This window comes from Impatiens glandulifera, chromosome 9 (assembly GCF_907164915.1).
Source record: "Impatiens glandulifera chromosome 9, dImpGla2.1, whole genome shotgun sequence".
Lineage (NCBI taxonomy): Eukaryota > Viridiplantae > Streptophyta > Magnoliopsida > Ericales > Balsaminaceae > Impatiens > Impatiens glandulifera.
In genome coordinates, this window is record NC_061870.1 from 36,730,423 (window position 1) to 36,750,086 (window position 19,664).

The 19,664-nt window shown below is 27.9% G+C and overlaps 4 protein-coding genes across 4 annotated transcripts; 2 read left to right on the top strand and 2 right to left on the bottom strand.

The window, feature by feature from the left end:
* The first annotated feature begins 3,553 nt into the window (after nt 1-3,553).
* On the top strand, nt 3,554-4,645 carry LOC124914774 (early nodulin-like protein 2). Its single transcript, XM_047455382.1, has 2 exons — nt 3,554-3,802; nt 3,899-4,645. Exons 1-2 carry the CDS (start codon nt 3,625-3,627, stop codon nt 4,285-4,287), a joined length of 567 nt encoding a protein of 188 aa, XP_047311338.1. The 5' UTR covers nt 3,554-3,624; the 3' UTR covers nt 4,288-4,645.
* A 1,892-nt stretch (nt 4,646-6,537) lies between these two features.
* LOC124916724 (BAG family molecular chaperone regulator 5, mitochondrial-like) lies at nt 6,538-8,081 on the top strand. The gene is made up of 2 exons (XM_047457476.1): nt 6,538-7,235; nt 7,942-8,081. The coding sequence occupies exon 1, from the start codon at nt 6,616-6,618 to the stop codon at nt 7,231-7,233; it is 618 nt and encodes a 205-aa protein (XP_047313432.1). The 5' UTR covers nt 6,538-6,615; the 3' UTR covers nt 7,234-7,235; nt 7,942-8,081.
* LOC124916387 (ethylene-responsive transcription factor ERF087-like) lies at nt 7,723-8,634 on the bottom strand. The gene has a single exon (XM_047457101.1). The coding sequence runs from the start codon at nt 8,632-8,634 to the stop codon at nt 7,723-7,725; it is 912 nt and encodes a 303-aa protein (XP_047313057.1).
* A 282-nt stretch (nt 8,635-8,916) lies between these two features.
* On the bottom strand, nt 8,917-12,036 carry LOC124913657 (E3 ubiquitin-protein ligase UPL5-like). Its single transcript, XM_047454066.1, has 3 exons — nt 10,074-12,036; nt 9,390-9,982; nt 8,917-9,297 (listed from the first exon to the last, which is right to left on the bottom strand). Exons 1-3 carry the CDS (start codon nt 11,857-11,859, stop codon nt 9,031-9,033), a joined length of 2,646 nt encoding a protein of 881 aa, XP_047310022.1. The 5' UTR covers nt 11,860-12,036; the 3' UTR covers nt 8,917-9,030.
* Between the last annotated feature and the right edge of the window lie 7,628 nt (nt 12,037-19,664).

Consider the following 19,664-nt stretch of genomic DNA (forward strand, 5'->3'; position numbering starts at 1 on the left):
TAATTCATAAAAGGGTAAATATCTCTTTACAAAAATATTCGACTAATCAATTATTTAACAAAATAAAGACAGAAATTGCATAAACAAGACTATTTCCAATTGTGTGAGTTTCAAAACTAATTTTATATCTAATAATTTCTCACAGATTATGAGTTTAAAAACAATGTCCTTACACTTTTATCGATTTTATTCTCATCTTAACTTAGCTATTTGTTCTTTTTCAACTATATCCATAACCCAATTATAATTTATTAAATTATTTAAAACATAACATATAAAATAAATAAAATTATAGTCAGGATTCATTAGATTCTCATCAGAATCATCAGAATCCCTAAGAATATTGCAAGCATTTCCTCTGTTAAATCGTCCTGTTTGTCTTTCATTGTCTCAACCTAGGCATACTTTTTGTCTCATTAAAATCTTAATTTTCGACCAATCACAAAACCTAAATTTTTTTATTTAATATTTTTCAAATACTATCTTTCTTGGTATTATTATGTTTTGAATTTGCTATAATAATAATAATAATATATATATATATATATATAAACTCATGCACCTATGTGATTTATTATTTTTGTCAAATATAATTCAAAACGGGCCTATAATTAATCTTATCCAAATTTAGTCACAAATATTGTATGTATTGTGATTGGTCCAAGGACACTCACAATGAATTTATTTATTTTTACAGCTTACAGTTAGCAAACTCAAAGACCTATGATTTTGTACATTGTGATCTCAGAAAAAATAATTCATATATTTGTGTTATAAATAGTGAAATAATAATAAACATTAGCTCTTCTCCCAAAATTGAATCTAAAATAAATTGTTACAAGGAAAAAGAAATGGGTAACAATCTTTGCTGCTTTAGCGACCCTAACTCGCACCAAGAAAAAGAAGCGAGTTCTTCGGGGCGAGACTGTCTCTTCTACACGCCTCCATTATCGAACATAGACTACATCGATCCTTCACCTCCACCTCCACCTCCTCCTCCGGCGCCTAAGAGACCAGTCGTCGGAGAAAAAATGTCGCTAAAAGATTACATGATCGCTTCCCCTTACTTGATGAATCATAATACTGATAATTCCCCCTTAATGGGACATCATGAACTTCGGATAATAAAACAATTCCCTGACAATAAGCTCTATGTTTCTTCTCCTGAAAAATTGCAGATAATTGATGATCACGATGATGAGTTCTACACTCCTCTCCCTAGTTTCTCTCCACCTGCAATAAGTTTCTCCGACAGGATCAGAACGAGGATTAACACACCAAATCATCAGCAGTCAACCGCCCAAACAGGGGAATTTGATGAAAAACACTCTATTTCGAGAATAAACTCAGACAGGCCAAGGGTAAGCTTTAAGATTCCCGAAGTGGCGGATATCATTGTCTTCTATTCTCCACGCCGCTGCGATGTTGAAGAAGAACAAGAAGGAAATAGGTCTCGCAGATATTTCTAAAAATCAATTATCATTGTCTTATACTTATTAAATCTGTTTTTACTTCATTTTTACCATCAAACTTTCTAATACTTTCAATTAGTTGCTTGTAAATTAGAATACTTCCAGGAAAGTTGGATGGTTAAAAAAGAACCATGATTGGATTTGAGGAATGCAATTAAGTTAAGGAAACTGTATTGGGTCAAATGTTGTTATGTTTTCATTTGAATTGATATTGTTTTTGTATGGGGTTGAATGCATTTTGTGTGACTATTATAAATTATAATTATCATTTTTATATATATTTTATTTTATTTTTGAATAAAAGACGTTAATTAGCTTGACTAGTTATTACAATTAATTTTTTAAGGCGTATAAATTGAATCCGTGACATTTGTTTTCTTATAAAATAGTTTTTGTCATTTAAATTACCTTAGAATCTCTTAAATAATATAAATATCGATGTTCTTTATGTATACAAATTGAATTGAATTACCATAAACATAAATTATTTTTTATCCTCTGATCATATCTTCATCCTCCAATAATAATATCTATTGTGTTTATTTGTATTTTTATTAGAAATAAAAAATATATTTAATGGAAGAATAAATTATTTTAAGTATGTAATTAGTTATATTATTATAATGTTTTTTTTTATATATTTAAATATTATAAAATAAAATATAATTATTTTGATATTTTAATTAATTAATTAATTTTTTTATTTAGTTAAAATTATGATTGAATAGACTTAATTAATTTTTGTATGAAGATTAATTTTTTTAATATAAGAATTGAACTAATTATTCTACTTTAACTTAAAACATTTTAATTGAGAATAATTATGATTTTGTTCACATATAAATTAATTTTCTAACTTAAATTATTATTATTTAATTTTAAGAAAATGTGATCATATTTTACTTAAACAATTATTACATACAAAAAAAAATACAAAATTGAGTTAGATGGATACATCCTCCATTCCTTACAATAATGTGATGGGACCAAGTCCGGAGTCTTCTAGGTCATTTAATGGAACAGGCAAATCTTGAGTGACAATTACCTAACTTTTTATATAGGAACAAATTATATGATTTCAAAATACATTAATTAAACTATTTTTATTTGTTGTGATCATTGTTTATTCTCAATGTAAGTATATTTTTTGCCTAGGTTATATTAAACTAATTTTAAATAAACACACTTATAAAATAAACCAATTTAGCCAATTAAGAATGAACTTAAATAGTAATTTAGTATGAACTCATACAAGTTTAAATTGTTAAGTCATCATGCATGCCCTAGCTACTCAATTATTTCATCTAATATAAATGTTGTGATATATTAATACTGATTATATAAATGTTACTTTCATAATAATATATCTCATTTTCAATATTAAATATTCATTAATTTCACCCACAAAACAATCCCAAAACAAACAAGTTTTCTTACAAAAACTTAAACATAAAGCTAGACATTTTTTTTTAGCTTAATACAAAGCTTCAACATAACGATTTAATATTCAATAAAACGCGTTTTTGACTAATTAAATTATTATACTACAAGACATTATACCATGCCAATTATTTAAAATGAATGGAGGAAATGTATGATGAAATACTCAGAGGTAATAAAAAATATTGAAAATTGATTACAATAGTTTGACAATTTACCAAATTTTATGATATTTAAAACAAATGGGGCTGATTGAACTTATAACCAAAGTCTAGGGGCATTATGCACTTTAGTCCGAAAAAGAAAAAGGAAACTACGTGGAAAGAGGATAACCCTCTACTTCAGCTATTTTTGGCGGGATATTATTATTTACGAGTGGATAGTGACATTGGACTGGTTTGGATTACTTAAAACTTATTTATATTAATTGATATTATTTTAAATTAAAAAAACATTAATTATGAAAATATAGTAATATAATAACATTATTAATATGTTTTATAACTATTAATAAAATATGAAATATAAAATACATCCGTTAAAATATTTGAATATCTCTGAAAACAAACAAGCCCTAAAAACAAAGAAAAATGAGCTTAAATCGTACACTTCTCACGCCCTTTAATGTGCCTCTCTTTTGGTACAATCTCTTTCCAGGATCTGTAAAGACAGAGAGAGAAAGAGAGGGGTTTTCAGAGGATCTCCTATAGCAATGGTGAAGAAGATGATTTTGATTTCTTTGATGGTCGTGATTTGTTTATCAGTCGGAGAGACCAAAGTTGTTGCAGGGCATACCAATCATGTGGTCGGAGCTGATCGGGGATGGGATCCTGCTACCAAGCTTTCCGGTTGGTCATCCGGCCGAACCTTCAGGGTGGGGGATAAGATTTGTACGTTCTTCCTTACTATGTGTGTCTAGATCAATTTCAGCATATGGGTTGTTGTTCTGTTTTGATTGTTGGGTTTTTTTGAAAAATTAATTGCAGGGTTTGCGTACTCGGTAGTGTCGGAAAGTATGGTGGAGCTGGGGAGTAAAGAGGAATATGAATTGTGTGATTTGAGTAACCCAATCAGGATGTATACAGATGGGTTGAACAGTGTTTCATTGGAGGAGGAAGGAGCTCGGTATTTCGTAAGTGGGAAAACAGAGAGCTGTAAGAATGGACTGAAGCTGCACGTGGTGGTTGAACCAGAGCAGTCTCAGAAGCAGGAGGAGGGAGTTGAGATCGCCACGTCAGAAAGCTCTGCTATTATGGCGGCGGCGGCGGCGGCGGATGGTCCAACTCCTTCGGCTTCAACCCATTTTAGGGCGGCACATACTGTTGTGATGGTGGTTGTGGTCAGTATACTATTATTGGTCTGCTCTGCTTTTTAGTGTTTGAATGGGGGTTCCATTCCATCATGTGTTTTATTATTATTAAAATACAAATTGGGACCAATCTTCCTCGTAGTATATGGTGGTTTGATGAATGTTTTCTGCATCAAACACTATTAGTATAATGTTGTTGTTGTTGTTTTTAAATTAAAACTACTAGTCTTGAATCTTCATGCACGTTTTACCGTACCTACCCCTATAATCTGTTGGAATTTGTATGGTGGATGCAACTAACTTCTTTGTATTGTATGTTGGAATTTAGTTGTAAGGAGGAGGGGTAATGTTGTAATAAGCTTACTACTAGTTCATTAATAAGTGTGTTCTTCTCTTATATAAAAGGAGTTTTTAAATATCTAACGTGATGATGTCTTCTATTTCTATCTACTACTAGTCTCACTCACTCACATAAGATAGTCTTAGACTATCTATGTGAGTATTTTTGTTAATCATTAAATAAACTGCATTTTTTCATATGTAAATATGTAACATTACTTGTAAACACATAGCATACAGGCCGGCCCTGAGAATTTGAGGCCCTATGCAAATTTAAATTTTGGGGCCCCTTAAAATAGTAAAAAAAAATAAAAAATTAATTTTAATTAATAAAATAAAATATAAATAATTAATATATTATAATAAGAGACTAAAAAGGAGATAAAAAAGTTATTTTTATAATATATATTTAATATTAAAGGAGAAAAAAGAGGAAAAATTAATATTATTAAGTATAAAAAATGGAGGCCCTATAAAAGTGGGGGGCCCTATGCAACTGCATTAATTGCCTTACCCGAGGGCCGGCCCTGATAGCATAGCGCAAATTTAACATAAATTCTCATTAAGAATTCCCAAGGTAATATTGGGATAACTTATTAAATTAAGAGAAAGGATTAGGAGAAAGAATTATATTATCGAAATTTGATTAGTTGGAAAATTAATAAATTTTCTCTTTATCATTTATTCATTTTTAATAACTTGGATTTTTTTAATTTTTTTTATAAAATAACAATTTATTTTATTAAAATTGAAAAAAAAATGAAAATTATGAATGTAAAGTTTAATGTAATCTTCCTAACTAAGAACTGTAAGAAGTAGATAAAATAGTAATAGCTATGCTGTACCGTCGTAGTCTACACGTCCAATGTTTCATTACTATATATATTATGTTCTTACGTTAAAAAACATTTGAACTGGTAATTTTAATAATATTATTTTTTATAGTAAAAGTATTAATATGTAATAATATTTTTGTTTTAACAATTGATGAGAGAAAGAAGAAGTATATTTAATTATGGTTGAATTTAAAAAAAAATAAAATTTAAGACTAATACTTAATTTTTTTTTCAACTTATACTTATAGTTATGATTGATTCGGAGTTTGAAAGAGAATTTTTTAGTTTTATTTATATAAATAATATCATAATTTATACTAAATTCTATTTTATAAATTTCAATATTTAATGATAAAATGATAAATAAAAATAATTGGTTGTGAGAACTTGATTAATTTGAAAAAATAAAAAATCATCCTTTACTATTTTTTTCAACTAATAACATAGCATAGTTGTCTCTCTTTTATTATTTCTTTCAATTTTCCTTCACTTTTTTTTCTAACTAATAACATGATGCCTCTTCTTTTATCTCTCAAATTTTCTTCTTCTATAGTTACTTATTGATAAATTTTATCCTTTGTAACAAAATTAAATACAATTATTCGTATCAATAACTGTAAACAATTAATTAAATTATGACTCTGTTCTTTTTGAATTTTTTTAAAAAATTAATCAAAATCAGTTTTCCAATCAATTACTTCTTAACCATCACATCACTCATTTTATTAAACAAAATATTAAAATACCTTCTATTTTAAATTCTTATTTTTTATTTTATTTATATATATCCATACTCTTTGAATCTTTTTACTAAAAAATAATCATTATTTCCTCAAAACTATTATTAATTATTATTTTTTTCCACTTATGTTTTTTCAAACACCCCAATTCGAACACAAGACCTATAACTGAGTTGAAACTCGTTTAAAAAAAACGAGGATAATAAAAACGAGGATAGGTAAAATAGGAAGTGAGCAATGAGAATTAACGGTACTATGTAATATTTTGGATTTATATGTCGGTCGGGAAATTTATGCAAGTAAAATCTTGTGGGTCCCGATTTAACGGTCCATGGTCCGTTCCGCTTGGATCGTGTGAATTCATCATGTAACCTCCCACACGCACAATTCATGAGTCTCTCTATCACTTTTCCTCCCTTTCCCTTTCCTCAAGCGATCTCTCTCTCTCTCTCTCTATCTTCATTTACTGCCAGCCAGCCATGGCTATGAGAAATTCACGCAGACCTCGCTTCTCATCATCATCATCTACCACCTACACTACTACTTTCTATGAAGGCCATGATTATGCTCCTCCTCAATCCAATTCCAAAACCACTGAAATTCCCATCTCTCACACTTTACCAGCTTCACAAGAACCTTCGGCGGCGGCTACCAAGATTCAAGCATCTTACCGATCTCATGTTGTCCGATCACTCGTCCGTAAGATATCTGCTATCAATTCCGAAGCAAATCGATTGGAAACACTTATCCAGCTACAGGAAACAGTCGACGCAATTAGATTCGACAGCCGCGAACGAATCAAGATGAATGAGGCCTTGATGAAGCTGCTTCTCACCCTCGATTCCATTCCCGGCGCTGATCCATCTGTCAAGGAGTTTAGGAGGCGTACCAGTCGTCGGATCGTGGGGCTACAGGAGATCTTGGATGCAGTTTCCGACACCAAAATGAGCGATTGGGATGGATTAATGGGAAATTGGTATGATGCCCTGGCTGAGATTGAAGGAGAAGTTTGTAGAGAAAGAGGCGGCCATGAAATGGAGAAGTTTTGTGCTGAGAACTTGGGTTTTCAATGCTTCCAGAGGTTTCTTAGCGAATAATAGTAATCAATTCTTCTTCTTCTTCTTCTTCTTTTGTATACAATTGTTGACACAGTAAACATTTACAGGATGAACACACTCTCTTTGAGTCTTTGTATATATTATATATGCATATAGATTTGTCTGAAATATCTATCAATGAAATGAATGATTGATTATTGGTGAGCTGGATTTGATCTGCATGTTTGTTTGTTTACATTGATTGGTAACTTCTTTCTAAATATATAGTACACACTAGCACTAGTACTACATCAACATCAAGAACGAGTCAATCATATTAAACAAACAATCTATTGTCGGGTTACTTTTCATGACTCATTCAAAGCTTGCATGGTTACAGAGATTTGGACATCTACCAATTAGAAATCTGGGTTTTATTTATTATTGTTTCTTTGTATACACTACAATACAATAGAATAATGGCAAGCAAACCCTAGGAGTATTATTTGGATAAGGATGATTTCACATGTAGCTAATTAAAAGTAAGTTCTAACCAAGAATAGAGGATGCATACAACAAGGGATCCCAACAGCTAGTAGTAGTAGTTGTAGTAATAGATCCTCCTACCCAATTACTACTTGTGTAGTTCTCGATATGTTGATGATGCTCGATTACACTATTATCACCAAAGCAGTTGTTCGTCCATGTATTTCCTGAAGAATTGGCGAAACCCTCTGAAATTGTCCACATGTTATTATTGTTAAACAGGTTATGGTGATCTTCTTCCTGCTGGACATGGACATGGCCATGGCTAGGATTAATGTACATGTCATCCTGGACCCAACCCAGTACTTCACAGACCGATTCTGGTTCTGGTTCTGGTTCTGGCCATGTTATGGCTGTATTGCTTGAGCTCGGGTTCTGAAACACAACTTGGTGATCAGCTGTATCTGAATCACGATTATGATCCGTTCTGCAACTATCTGTCACTGTGTTGTTATAAACTGATGGACGACCAAGATTCAGCATAGATCTTTTCGGCATAACTGATGAGGACAGGGAATTGTTGGTGTTCTTCTTCTTTCCTTGGGACAGCTTGGCGAGGAGTGCCCCTAGCATATCACCACCACCTTCAGGCTCCCTAACTCGTTCGAAATCAAATGGCTCGGAGTTTTCAAACAGACGGGTTCGGCCGGAAAGAGGAGGATCAAAGTTGGTCCTGGCGTTGACTCCTCTGAGGTTCCTAGCAGCTTCGTCATAAGCTCGAGCAGCATCCTCGGCTGTGTCGAAAGTGCCTAGCCAAAGCCTGACCTTCTGGATAGAGTCCTTGATCTCAGCAACCCAACGTCCTGAAGGACGCTGGCGGACACCGACGTACTTGTGGTGGCCTCTGGAGGAGGGCTTTCTTCTACCTGGTTTGTCGGGGACATTTCCTGCGGGAGGGCGCAGGATGCCAACCATATTTGGTAATAATGGGAGTGGGGTTTGGTGGTGATATACATATATATATATATATTAATGAATTTGGAATCTCTAGAATTGCATGAACTGACAAGGAAGAAGATGCCAAAAAACATGTCGCTATTGGTTGGTTCATCATAGGTTGTATCGTTCCTTTCATGTGGAATTTTTCCTCAAGAATGTTTCAGGGTTAAAGAAGAAGCATATATATATATATATATATATATATATATATATATATATATATATATATATATATATATAATATTAATAAAAATAAGATGAACCAAATTGGATCACACTCTATTTTATACTTTCTATCTATATAATAATAATAATAATAATAATAATAATGATAATACAGAGTCTCCTTAAATGTTAAAATTTGAATATTTTTCACAAGGTTCCAAAGCTTCCACTGACATGTTCTTGAGTAATGATTCGCAATTTCTCCTTCATCACCGGCATAGAACTGTAAGCAGGTAGGCATAGTCTGTAGAAGCAGGTATGCGAGGACGGGAGATGATTCTCATCGGTTGATGCTGGTATGCATATTAACAGCCTCGATCCCAGACCACCAAATCCTTCCAAAGGAAGATATTTCACTGAGGTCCAGAAGAACAAAAGGTTCTTTCGACTCTCTGTACTCATCTCTTCTACTATCTGCACCAACCAAAACATCAAATTATTATTATTATCATACTTCTCCCTTCCAAAACACAAACAAAAAGTATGTATATATATAAAGATAGTACCTTCCAAAACCAGATTATCTGAGGATCAGTTTTCTTATATCCATTATAACCAGTGTGTTTCATCCAGTCATCAACAGGAACAGCTCGGTCTTCACCGTGTAACATCATATCAAGATCCCCAAGCTCCAAACCTCGGAAAAATGCCTTCCTATCACTAGACTTGCGCATTATGTCTTCAAATCCTGCAGCAAACTGACCTACCTGCAGACTCATAGATTTCACAAAAGTATGATGAATCAAAAGATTCACATACTTTATCCTATTTAAACTATTCACACAAATCCCCTTCCCTCCAGGACAAAGCTCCACCACTTTCCTATTTCCCATTTCTTCAACTTCTCGCACAAATGTTAGTCCCAACACATCTGAGTCAACCTCTTCCGCTTCCATCTCCAATATCTTCTTGCAGCTGCTGTACATTTCAGGTTCTGCATCTCTAATATCTTCCAAGAGTATACCGAAACCTGCTAATTGAACAAACAGGATGCGATCCAGTAGGATTCCTACTTGCACCTTGTGGGTCAAGGCAAGCGCAACTAATTTTCCGGCAAATTTATAATACTCCAGTAGCAAAACACCTTCCGTGCTCTTCACTGCCAAATATACAAAACCCAAAGCATGTCAACCAAATCAAAACATCTAATCTATATTTATGAATTTAACCAAACCAAACAAAATGCGTACCAGGGTTTGGATAAAATCTTCTACGATCACTCCGCGAAGTCAAGAAAAGAGAATTTTCAGGATTAAATATTGCTTGGCATACTAAGAAAAACCATTCTCTTAATACACCAGGACCAGAAGCTTCCTCGTTTTTGAATTCCATACGCAGGCCCCTACGCAAATCCGATGGATCTGCATGTGTAATATACTGGTATGACTCAACCAACAACTCTGTTCTGTCTATAAGCATTTCGTGTTGTTCGTCAAAATCGTCATCCTTCACTTCAGGAAGCATCATCATCGTCAAGTGCCTCCTAGACTCGAAATCTGTGGCATCCTTGATCTCCAATATCCATGAATCCTCTTCAGCGTTCTTAGCAAAATGCATTATTAGAAAACAAAGAGCATTCTTTCTAGGCAGTAACTTCATCCAAAGTTGTTTATGACCTCCTTTATAAATCTTTGACATCCCATTGAGTACCTTCAAGATGGCAAGATACAACGACCAACCCTGGTGAACCTCCTCTTCTCTTTCTTCCTTTCCACCGTTAAAATCTACTAAATCCTCAATTTCAGATAGACATGTTTCAATCTTTTTAACTAAGTCAGTGTAGATTTCACAAAACATCCTAATTTCCTTGGAACTACAGACAAGCTTATTCTTGCCACCACCACCATCATCATCATCATCAAAAGACAAGCAAATAGAACCTGTCTCACTCTTCACTACAGACTCAAACGCAGCAGAAAAGGCTGCAAAGTCGCGAACATCACTTAACCTCGGTCCATGTCTAGTCATGGGATCGAAGGCAGACATTCCTAGATCTTCAGACAAATTAAAAGCAATTACACTAAAAATGGGGAAGATCTCGGTGAATTGAATCGCCCCCTCATTGTTGTCATTATCACTAAGCTTAGTATCCCCGCTAATTCTGACATTCCCAATAATAGAACCAAGACTACTTCTGCATAATGAATACAAATGATCATTACGAGAAGCTGAAGAGAGCAATTTACAAAATTCTAACAAGATGGGAGCGATCATAATTTGAATAGACGCAGAGCTAAGACCCCGACATGAAATTACAAACTTCCGAATCAATTCGGCAGCACACTCCTTGTTTCCATGTCTTGGAGACATGTATAACATTACTAAAGCTGAAGGAGCAGCCGAAGCTAAAAATACCTCAAGATGTCCTCCTGTGGTTTCACTATCACTTCCAAAAGTGATTTCCAAAAACTCCATTAGCTTTGAAGTGACTGTAATCAGTGGCCATGACAGGTCTCCCTTGCACCTCCTTAAAATATGTGATATTAGATCTCCCAGCAGTTGCCAAGCCAAAGGATAATGAGTACTGCGCATTCTTCCAACCAATTGAAGCTCCGAATCGTTCTGTATCAAACATTCACCTAAAGATTGGTCCCACTGAAGCTGTTTCCCCCTATAAATCAGCCGCTGCTCCAACATCGGTATACCAGTAATCGAACGGATTCGCTGATGAACCGATTCCACCGAATCCTCTGGATTCCCATGCAGAACCAACGCAGTACCATCTGAGATCTGACGAACAAAGAACTGTAACCTAAAAACAGGGTAAATTGAATCAATGTGACCAGAAACTCCACTTTGATAAAGAGATTGCTGATTCCCCATCGTGCTTTGATTACCATCATCCCTTCTAGCCCTAAAGGTGGCTAATTCCGACATACCCTCTTCGTTTCCCGATGAACCAGAATCATCTAGTTTCCGCTTCGATGAGATTCGTTCGTTGAGCTGATGAACGCGATCCACCGGATACCCAGACATGATACGGAAAGAGATTCGCTACCGTGACAAAAACACGGCAGCGGAGAGTCGACGGAATAGGAAACCTCGTAGTGCAGATAAACCCTAACTGGTAGTAGTATTAATACACAGAGCAAAGAGGAAGAAGACGATCAAATAAATAAAGGGAGAGAAACAGAGAATGAACCGGTCATCATACATATAATCACATTTCTCAAGCTCTATATATATATTTCAAAAATAATAGATTACTAAAATCTTCACTAAATCAAACATAATTAATTCATTTACATATTTGTAGAATCTCATCACATTTGGAAATAACATCAAACTAGATGGGTTCTAGAAAGCGCACACACACTAAATTTTATTAATTTTATTTGATTTATTTCCCCAACTTCCAACTAATTTTACATATACACCTCTTATTTTTCATCAGATTCATTAATTTTGGGATAAACTTAAATATTACTTTTTCTTCTTATAATATCATCCCTTATTTATCATTTTCAATTTTATTTATCATTATTGATAGATATGATCTTATACTATATTTAATAAAAATAATTTATTAAAGTTGCTCAAATCACAATAATATTATTTTAAAGATTAAATGTTATGGATTCGAATTAAAATAGAGATTTAAATATATATTTGTAATATTGTGGTGATATTTTATAATAATTTCTAGAATCTAATAATATGTTGTGATATTATTATTGTTTTTATAATATTTATAATTTAAATAAGTTAATATTTTTCAACCTCATACTAAACAAATATTGAATAATTAACCGTTGATGACAAAAATAAAATAAAATTGAAAAAATTCGTGAGATCGTGTAATTTATTAAAAAAAAATTGAAAGGCACCTAATGAGTTATTTTGAAACGGTGTTATGATAATTTGATAAAAAATCTATAAATTATACATTCTATAATTTGAAGAATAATTGAATAACATGTGACTAACAAAAATGTTAATATGTATAATGAAAATAGTATGATGTTTGATCACTAATTAAAATATATTAAATTTGCATTCTATGAAATATATTATTATAAATCACTAAGGTAATGAAGTTCAAAAGTTGTGTCTCAAATAAAATGTCATAAATTTGTGGTGAATTATGCATGTAACTATTTAAAAACCTCATTTTATATTACATTTTAACTATTTGATTAAGTTTAATAAATTTTACATTTTATATAAACTCTTAATCAATAAAAGAAATATTTTTGATTTAAAATCAAATGGGGTTTTTAGTTTAATCATTATATTCTAAGTTTAAAAAAATTAATAAATCCTTACTACTTTTCTTTCAATTTAATAATATTATATATATATATATATATATATATATATATATTAAAAAATGAATAAAATTTAGACATCTCTTTTGATATCAATTTATTGACTCACTTATGAAATTAGAGAAATAAAGTTTCAACAATTAAGGCAAAATATAAACAATAAAAAAAAATGATGTCTAACCAAACCTTTGACCTTCCAGAGTAAAAGATGGAGTTCAAAGAGAGATAACATTGTTAGCCTAATTACAGAAAATCATAAACAAAATAATGAACGATTAAAGTATAACTGTAAAATTATAACAAAAACAACTTCTTGATGCAAATATTAACCTTAGTACTAAAAAGTAGTCATCATTCAAAGTTGTAAGCATGTTTTTTTTTAAATAAAAAAAAATAAGTGCAATCATATTATTGAGAATCAAAATTTAATATTAGTAAAATGAATTAAAAAAATTAAGTAATCTAAATTAATAAGAACATTATTTTCAAGAAAAATAGCCAAATGAAAATGCACAGATAAAAAAAGTTTTAAAATATTATTTATCTATAAATATTTTAAATAAAATTAATATTATTCAAATTTAATTAATTTAAAATTAGTTTTAGTTGGTAAGATTAACATATATTTTATCCCTTCGGTACTTAACCATTCAATTGATCACAATCTTGTGACTCACACTTTTTCGTATATAACTTTTATCTCTTAGGGGAACCACCCACCAATTTTAGGACCTCAATTGATGACACGTTTCGTATCTCTCGTTAAACTCAACCACCAATCTTAATTTTGACCTCACACTCGACAAACCACACACCTGACATCCATCTCGTGACATCACACTTTCAAATGTTTGTCAAACAACCAACTAATTCTGATCTCACACTCGACAAACCACTCACCACCCGACCTCCATCTCGTGACCTCACACTTTTAAATGCTCGTCAAACCAACAATTAATTTCGACCTTACACTCGACAAACCACCCACCACCTAACCTCCATCTCGTGACCTCACACTTTCAAATGCTTGCCAAACCAACAACTAATTCCGACCTCACACTCGACAAATCACCCACCCGACCTCCATCTCGTGACCTCATACTTTTAAATGCTCGTCAAATTAACAACTAATTTCGACCTCACACTCGACAAACCACACACCACCCGACCTCAATCTCGTGACCTCACACTTTCAAATGCTCGTCAATCCAACCACTAATTCCGATCTTACACTTTCAGATGTCTCATATGATTTGTTTAAAGTCACCATATATTATAGTTAAAAATGCATTTTTGAAAATCTAAATTTGCATGTTTTGAGATTCGAACCTTAATCTTAAACATAAAATGAGAACATTTTAACCGCTAAACCACTTGAAATTGTTGAAACAATTTTATTTTATATATATATATATATATATATATATATATATATATATATATATATATATATATATATATATATATATATATATATATATATATATATATATATATATATATATATATATATAATGATGAGAGAAAAATATATAATAAATGATAAAATGTATTTATATAAATTTAATGATGAAAAATAATATAATATATATATATATAAAGTAATTATATTTAATATATATATATATAAATTATTAATAAAATATATATATATTATGATTAATGATAATATATATATAATTAATGAGGGAAAAAATAATTATGAAAGAAAAATAATATAAAATAAATATTTATAATCTTTAAAATCTAAAATTATATACTGACAGGGATTATTGAGTTGTTTTTTTACTTTAAACATCATATTATTATATATATAAAGAGATTAAATGGTATATTTTAAATTAAATATGATGTATTTATTTAGTTTATAAATTTAAAATTATTATTTTTTTGAGGAAAGGAAAACTAGGATTACACTCCAGAGTCATAGCCTCCATGATATATTCCTTTAATGGATTTGATAGATTTTAAACTATAATAATAAATAAACAAATAATTGATTTAATAGCTTTCATTTGAATTCCAATATAGTGGTATTATAAAAATCTATATAATATATTACTTATACTGAAAAGGTATATATTTTAAACATTGATTATAATATATATAATAATATTTATTATCAGTTAAAGAGAAAAGATAATGGTCCATTAAGAAAACATTTTTGTTTATATTTTTACATGAATCTGAATTCAAATTCAGATTACATATATGTTTAAAATTAAATTTAGTGACTTAAAAAAAATATTTAATATTATATTAAAAGATGTAAGTATAAAGAAGTGGTCAATTGTATTTTGTATACATATTATATACATAAGTGTGATATGAATAATTATTATAATAAAATAATTATAATTTATATGGTTTAAACCGGATCCAGATATTTATATGACAAAACTTGATTTAAGAACCTCATCAAAATTAAGAGAGTGAAGTTATAAAAAACAATTGTACATGTATTTTTTATTCCATCATCAATCAAATTATCATTCAATATATTAAATTATTTTAATTAAAATTTTCATAATATTTTAAATATTAAACATAAAAACAGTTAACTCATTTTAAAAAACTACATCAAACAAGTTTTGTACTTTTATATTTTTCATCTAATTATTTAATAAGTTTATTTAGTTTACTTATTTTATTTTGTTAATTATTTTCATAGTTATAAAATAAAAATGATTACATAAATCATGTGAATTTTTTTAAAAAAAATATTAAATTTTTTTGATTGCTTAATGTTGCGAAAAAGTAAAATAAATAAATAAATATCATAATACAATAAGTAAAAAAATATATTTTAATCTTAAACTATCTACATTTATCTATATTTAATAAAATCTAAAAATCAAATCCAAAATAGCGAATTCAAAATTAGATTCTGATGAAATTTTGGATTAATTCGTTTAATGATAGGTTGTACATATCAGACTTAAAACTTTATTTTTTTATAATATTAATTTATGTTTCAAATTTCACTAAAATTTTAAATATATATATATATATATATATTAATAAAACTTTTGAAATAAGATAAATAAGTTTATTAAATTTTACTAAAATTAATTAATAATTCAAATAAATAAATGTATTTAAAAAATACATTAATATATATATATATATATATATATATATATATATATATATATATATATATATTGCCAGACAATTTAAATAATTTTATCAAATTTGATACATTATATATTTGAAGTTGTTGTGAATTAAAAAATGCATTACTATTATTTTTAATTTATAAAAAAATTATAAAGTAAGAGTATATATCAAATTCCCATATATATACATCTATTCTTTAATTATGAACTAACTTTGACATCCTTCATTTTTATTTTTTGACTTTTAAGACATCAATATTTTTCTCAAATAACAAAATATTTAAAATGAAAACTCAACTTTATTTGTCTTGTATTTTACTATTCAAATGGAAGAAGACAAAGAATTATTTTATGTTTTAAACTAATTTTCTTTCACGTCCTCTTCCAGTTATTATATATATATATATAAATAAATAAAGTGAAAGAAAAATTGTACAAATATAGAAAGTTAACTAATATAAATGGAGTAACTAAGAATAAAAATTATAAAAAAAAATATATAACAATGAAATATTGATAGAGAAGTGAGAAAAATATTTATATGTTTTTTATTAACAAAATAATAATGAAATTGTATTTTATGTATAAAATATTTATTTTTGTTTGGTTGAAAAAGGCTTATTTTAAGATTATTTATATTTAGATGAAATTCAATATATAATTAAAATTTAAAATTTGTTTTTTAATAGTTAGTTGGTATATATATATATATTATCTCATATCCCATGTGTTGTTTTTAATAAATATTTAACAAATATAAATATTAAAAACTTTGAATAATAAATATATATTTTAATCGGTAATTAATTATTATATATATCTACAACACTTTTATGATAAAAAAATTGAAAATAAAACAGCAAAATTTTAATCATCACATTTTGACTTCCTAATTAATGAATCACAAAAGGTATTCATTAATTATAATAAAAAGCGTCATTATCATGGTACTTGCTTACGAACTTCAAAATAATAATATGCATTATTATTATTATTTATGAAAGGTTTATTTAATTAGTTTAGAGTAATTGTACATACTTTACATCCATTGGATTTGAACTACTTATTGATATTCTTATGTCTTAACTCTTTAATCATGTACGGACTTAATTTATTACCAATAATTATAGCTTTGATGACATGATTTATTATATTAATTTTAATTAAATTAAACAAAATTTAGTATATTAAACATAGATATTATTTTATTTTATGATTTTTTTTTAACTTATCAATAGACTACTATATGATTTTGAAATATCAATAGACAATATTTTATAAATTTATAATAAATAAAAAGTTTAATATAACTATAATAAATCAAATATTTATTTTCCCATATAAGTTGATTTGCACAAAAAAAAAACATTTTATTAGTATATTATTTAAATAATTATAAATTTTTTAAAATAAAAGTATGTTAGTATTTAAAATAATTAAATAGCTGGTTGTTTATAAGTGGGTTTTTCTGCATAAATTACTAGTTAATTTGACTATATTTTAATTGTTCTATATATAATAATTAAACTGCCACCAAGTTTAATTTACATATTTCTAATAAATAAATATTTTGAAAGATTAAAACAATGAGAATCAAAATAAGAATAAATTCTTTAATTTTATATTTTATTTATTAATATATATATATATATATATATTACAAAGTCTTATTATTATGATACTCATATAAATTTGTATTTTAAGTAATTTAAGAATATATATATATATATATATATATATAATTGTTACAAAAATTGATTAAAATTTGAATTTATTTATATTATTAATACCTACATTTTATTTAATTATTATTTTGTATTTATAAATTATTATTTTATAAAATTATTTATTTATATTAAATGAAAAGTAGGTACTTATAAAAAATGGTAGAGCACAAAGGTTTATAATTTTGTGTTTGTGAGAAATGTAGGTAGTTTCTTTAATATTTTTTTTAAGATTACCAATTAAATAATTTATAAGATTTTTATTTAATTCATAAAAGTCAATTATAAATATTATTTGTTATAATTTATTTTTAAGTATTTGAATATTATTAATTAATTTTATAAAATCAAAATAACTTGAATAATATTATATAAATACTAGTTTATAGTTTAATTGGTGAAAATTTTGAATTAATGTTTTTTTTAATTCAAGATGAAAATTAATCATATATATTGATTCAAGTGTGAGTTACAATTGAAAAATGTAATTAAATAAATAATTGAAGAGGTAATACTAATTTATATTTATATTTTAACTTAAATATTTTAAGTGAAAATTAAATAACTAATATTTTAGTCTCTTCAACTCTTGACACTTAAAATAGATAACGTGTTAGAAAAATGTCATATTAACATTATATTAAACCGATATAAATAACATAATTTTGTTTACCTTTTATTTTAAAATATTTTATTAAATAAAATTAATAGTTATAAGTGTTAATTTGAATATTTATTTTGAAATATTAACATAAAATTATTTTATATTATAATAAATATATTTTAAATAAAAATTAATAAATATTATTCTTTTTCAGAATAAATACGTTACCAAATAATTTAAGTTGTTGAGTTAACTTATAATACATTCCAACCAAATGACAGGTAAAGGTAAATTAAAGTTTATAAATATTCTTGATAAAATATTATTAAATTGATTAATATATAGATAATTAAAATATTATTTCATTTAGATTAATATTTATTTAGATATTAATAAATAAAAATTAAATAAATTTATAAAAAAAATAAAAGATTGAGAATAATATTTCTGATAGTGTTTTCAAACAAAATTGCACTAAATGAGACTAAGAAACAGTTATTTTTTAATTAGCCATACTGGCTTGTTTAATTGTTAAAGACTGACTCGTAATTCTGTCGGTACAGCTATTTAGGGATATGTTTGATTTGATGTAATGATAGTTATTTGAAAGTTTCAAATAATTATTATAATTATACAACTCAAATAACTTGAAAACAAATCAAATTATATTTAGAAGGATAAGGATTGGTTGCTCATTCTCAACTGCTAAAATCAGTTGACTAATGTTTTGTTTGCTTTTGAATTTTGGAATTATGTGCTATTTAAAGAGTTTATCTTCTTTTCATTTTTTATTTTTTAAATATTAAGTATTATTTAAAAACTACATATCTCTAAGATATAAATATACTAAGTGAGATATTTAATTGTGGGGTTAGTGAGTCGGCTATGGTCCGAATCCTCTTCATTAGGATAATCAGTTGGTTATTATCAAATAATTTTATTTATTTTAAATTATTAAAAATCAATTATTTGTAAGTTAGTTTGAAAAAAATATTAAAAGTATAAATAAATAATAAGAATATTTTAATTAATAATTTAAATGATTTGATTAATAATATAAAATAAA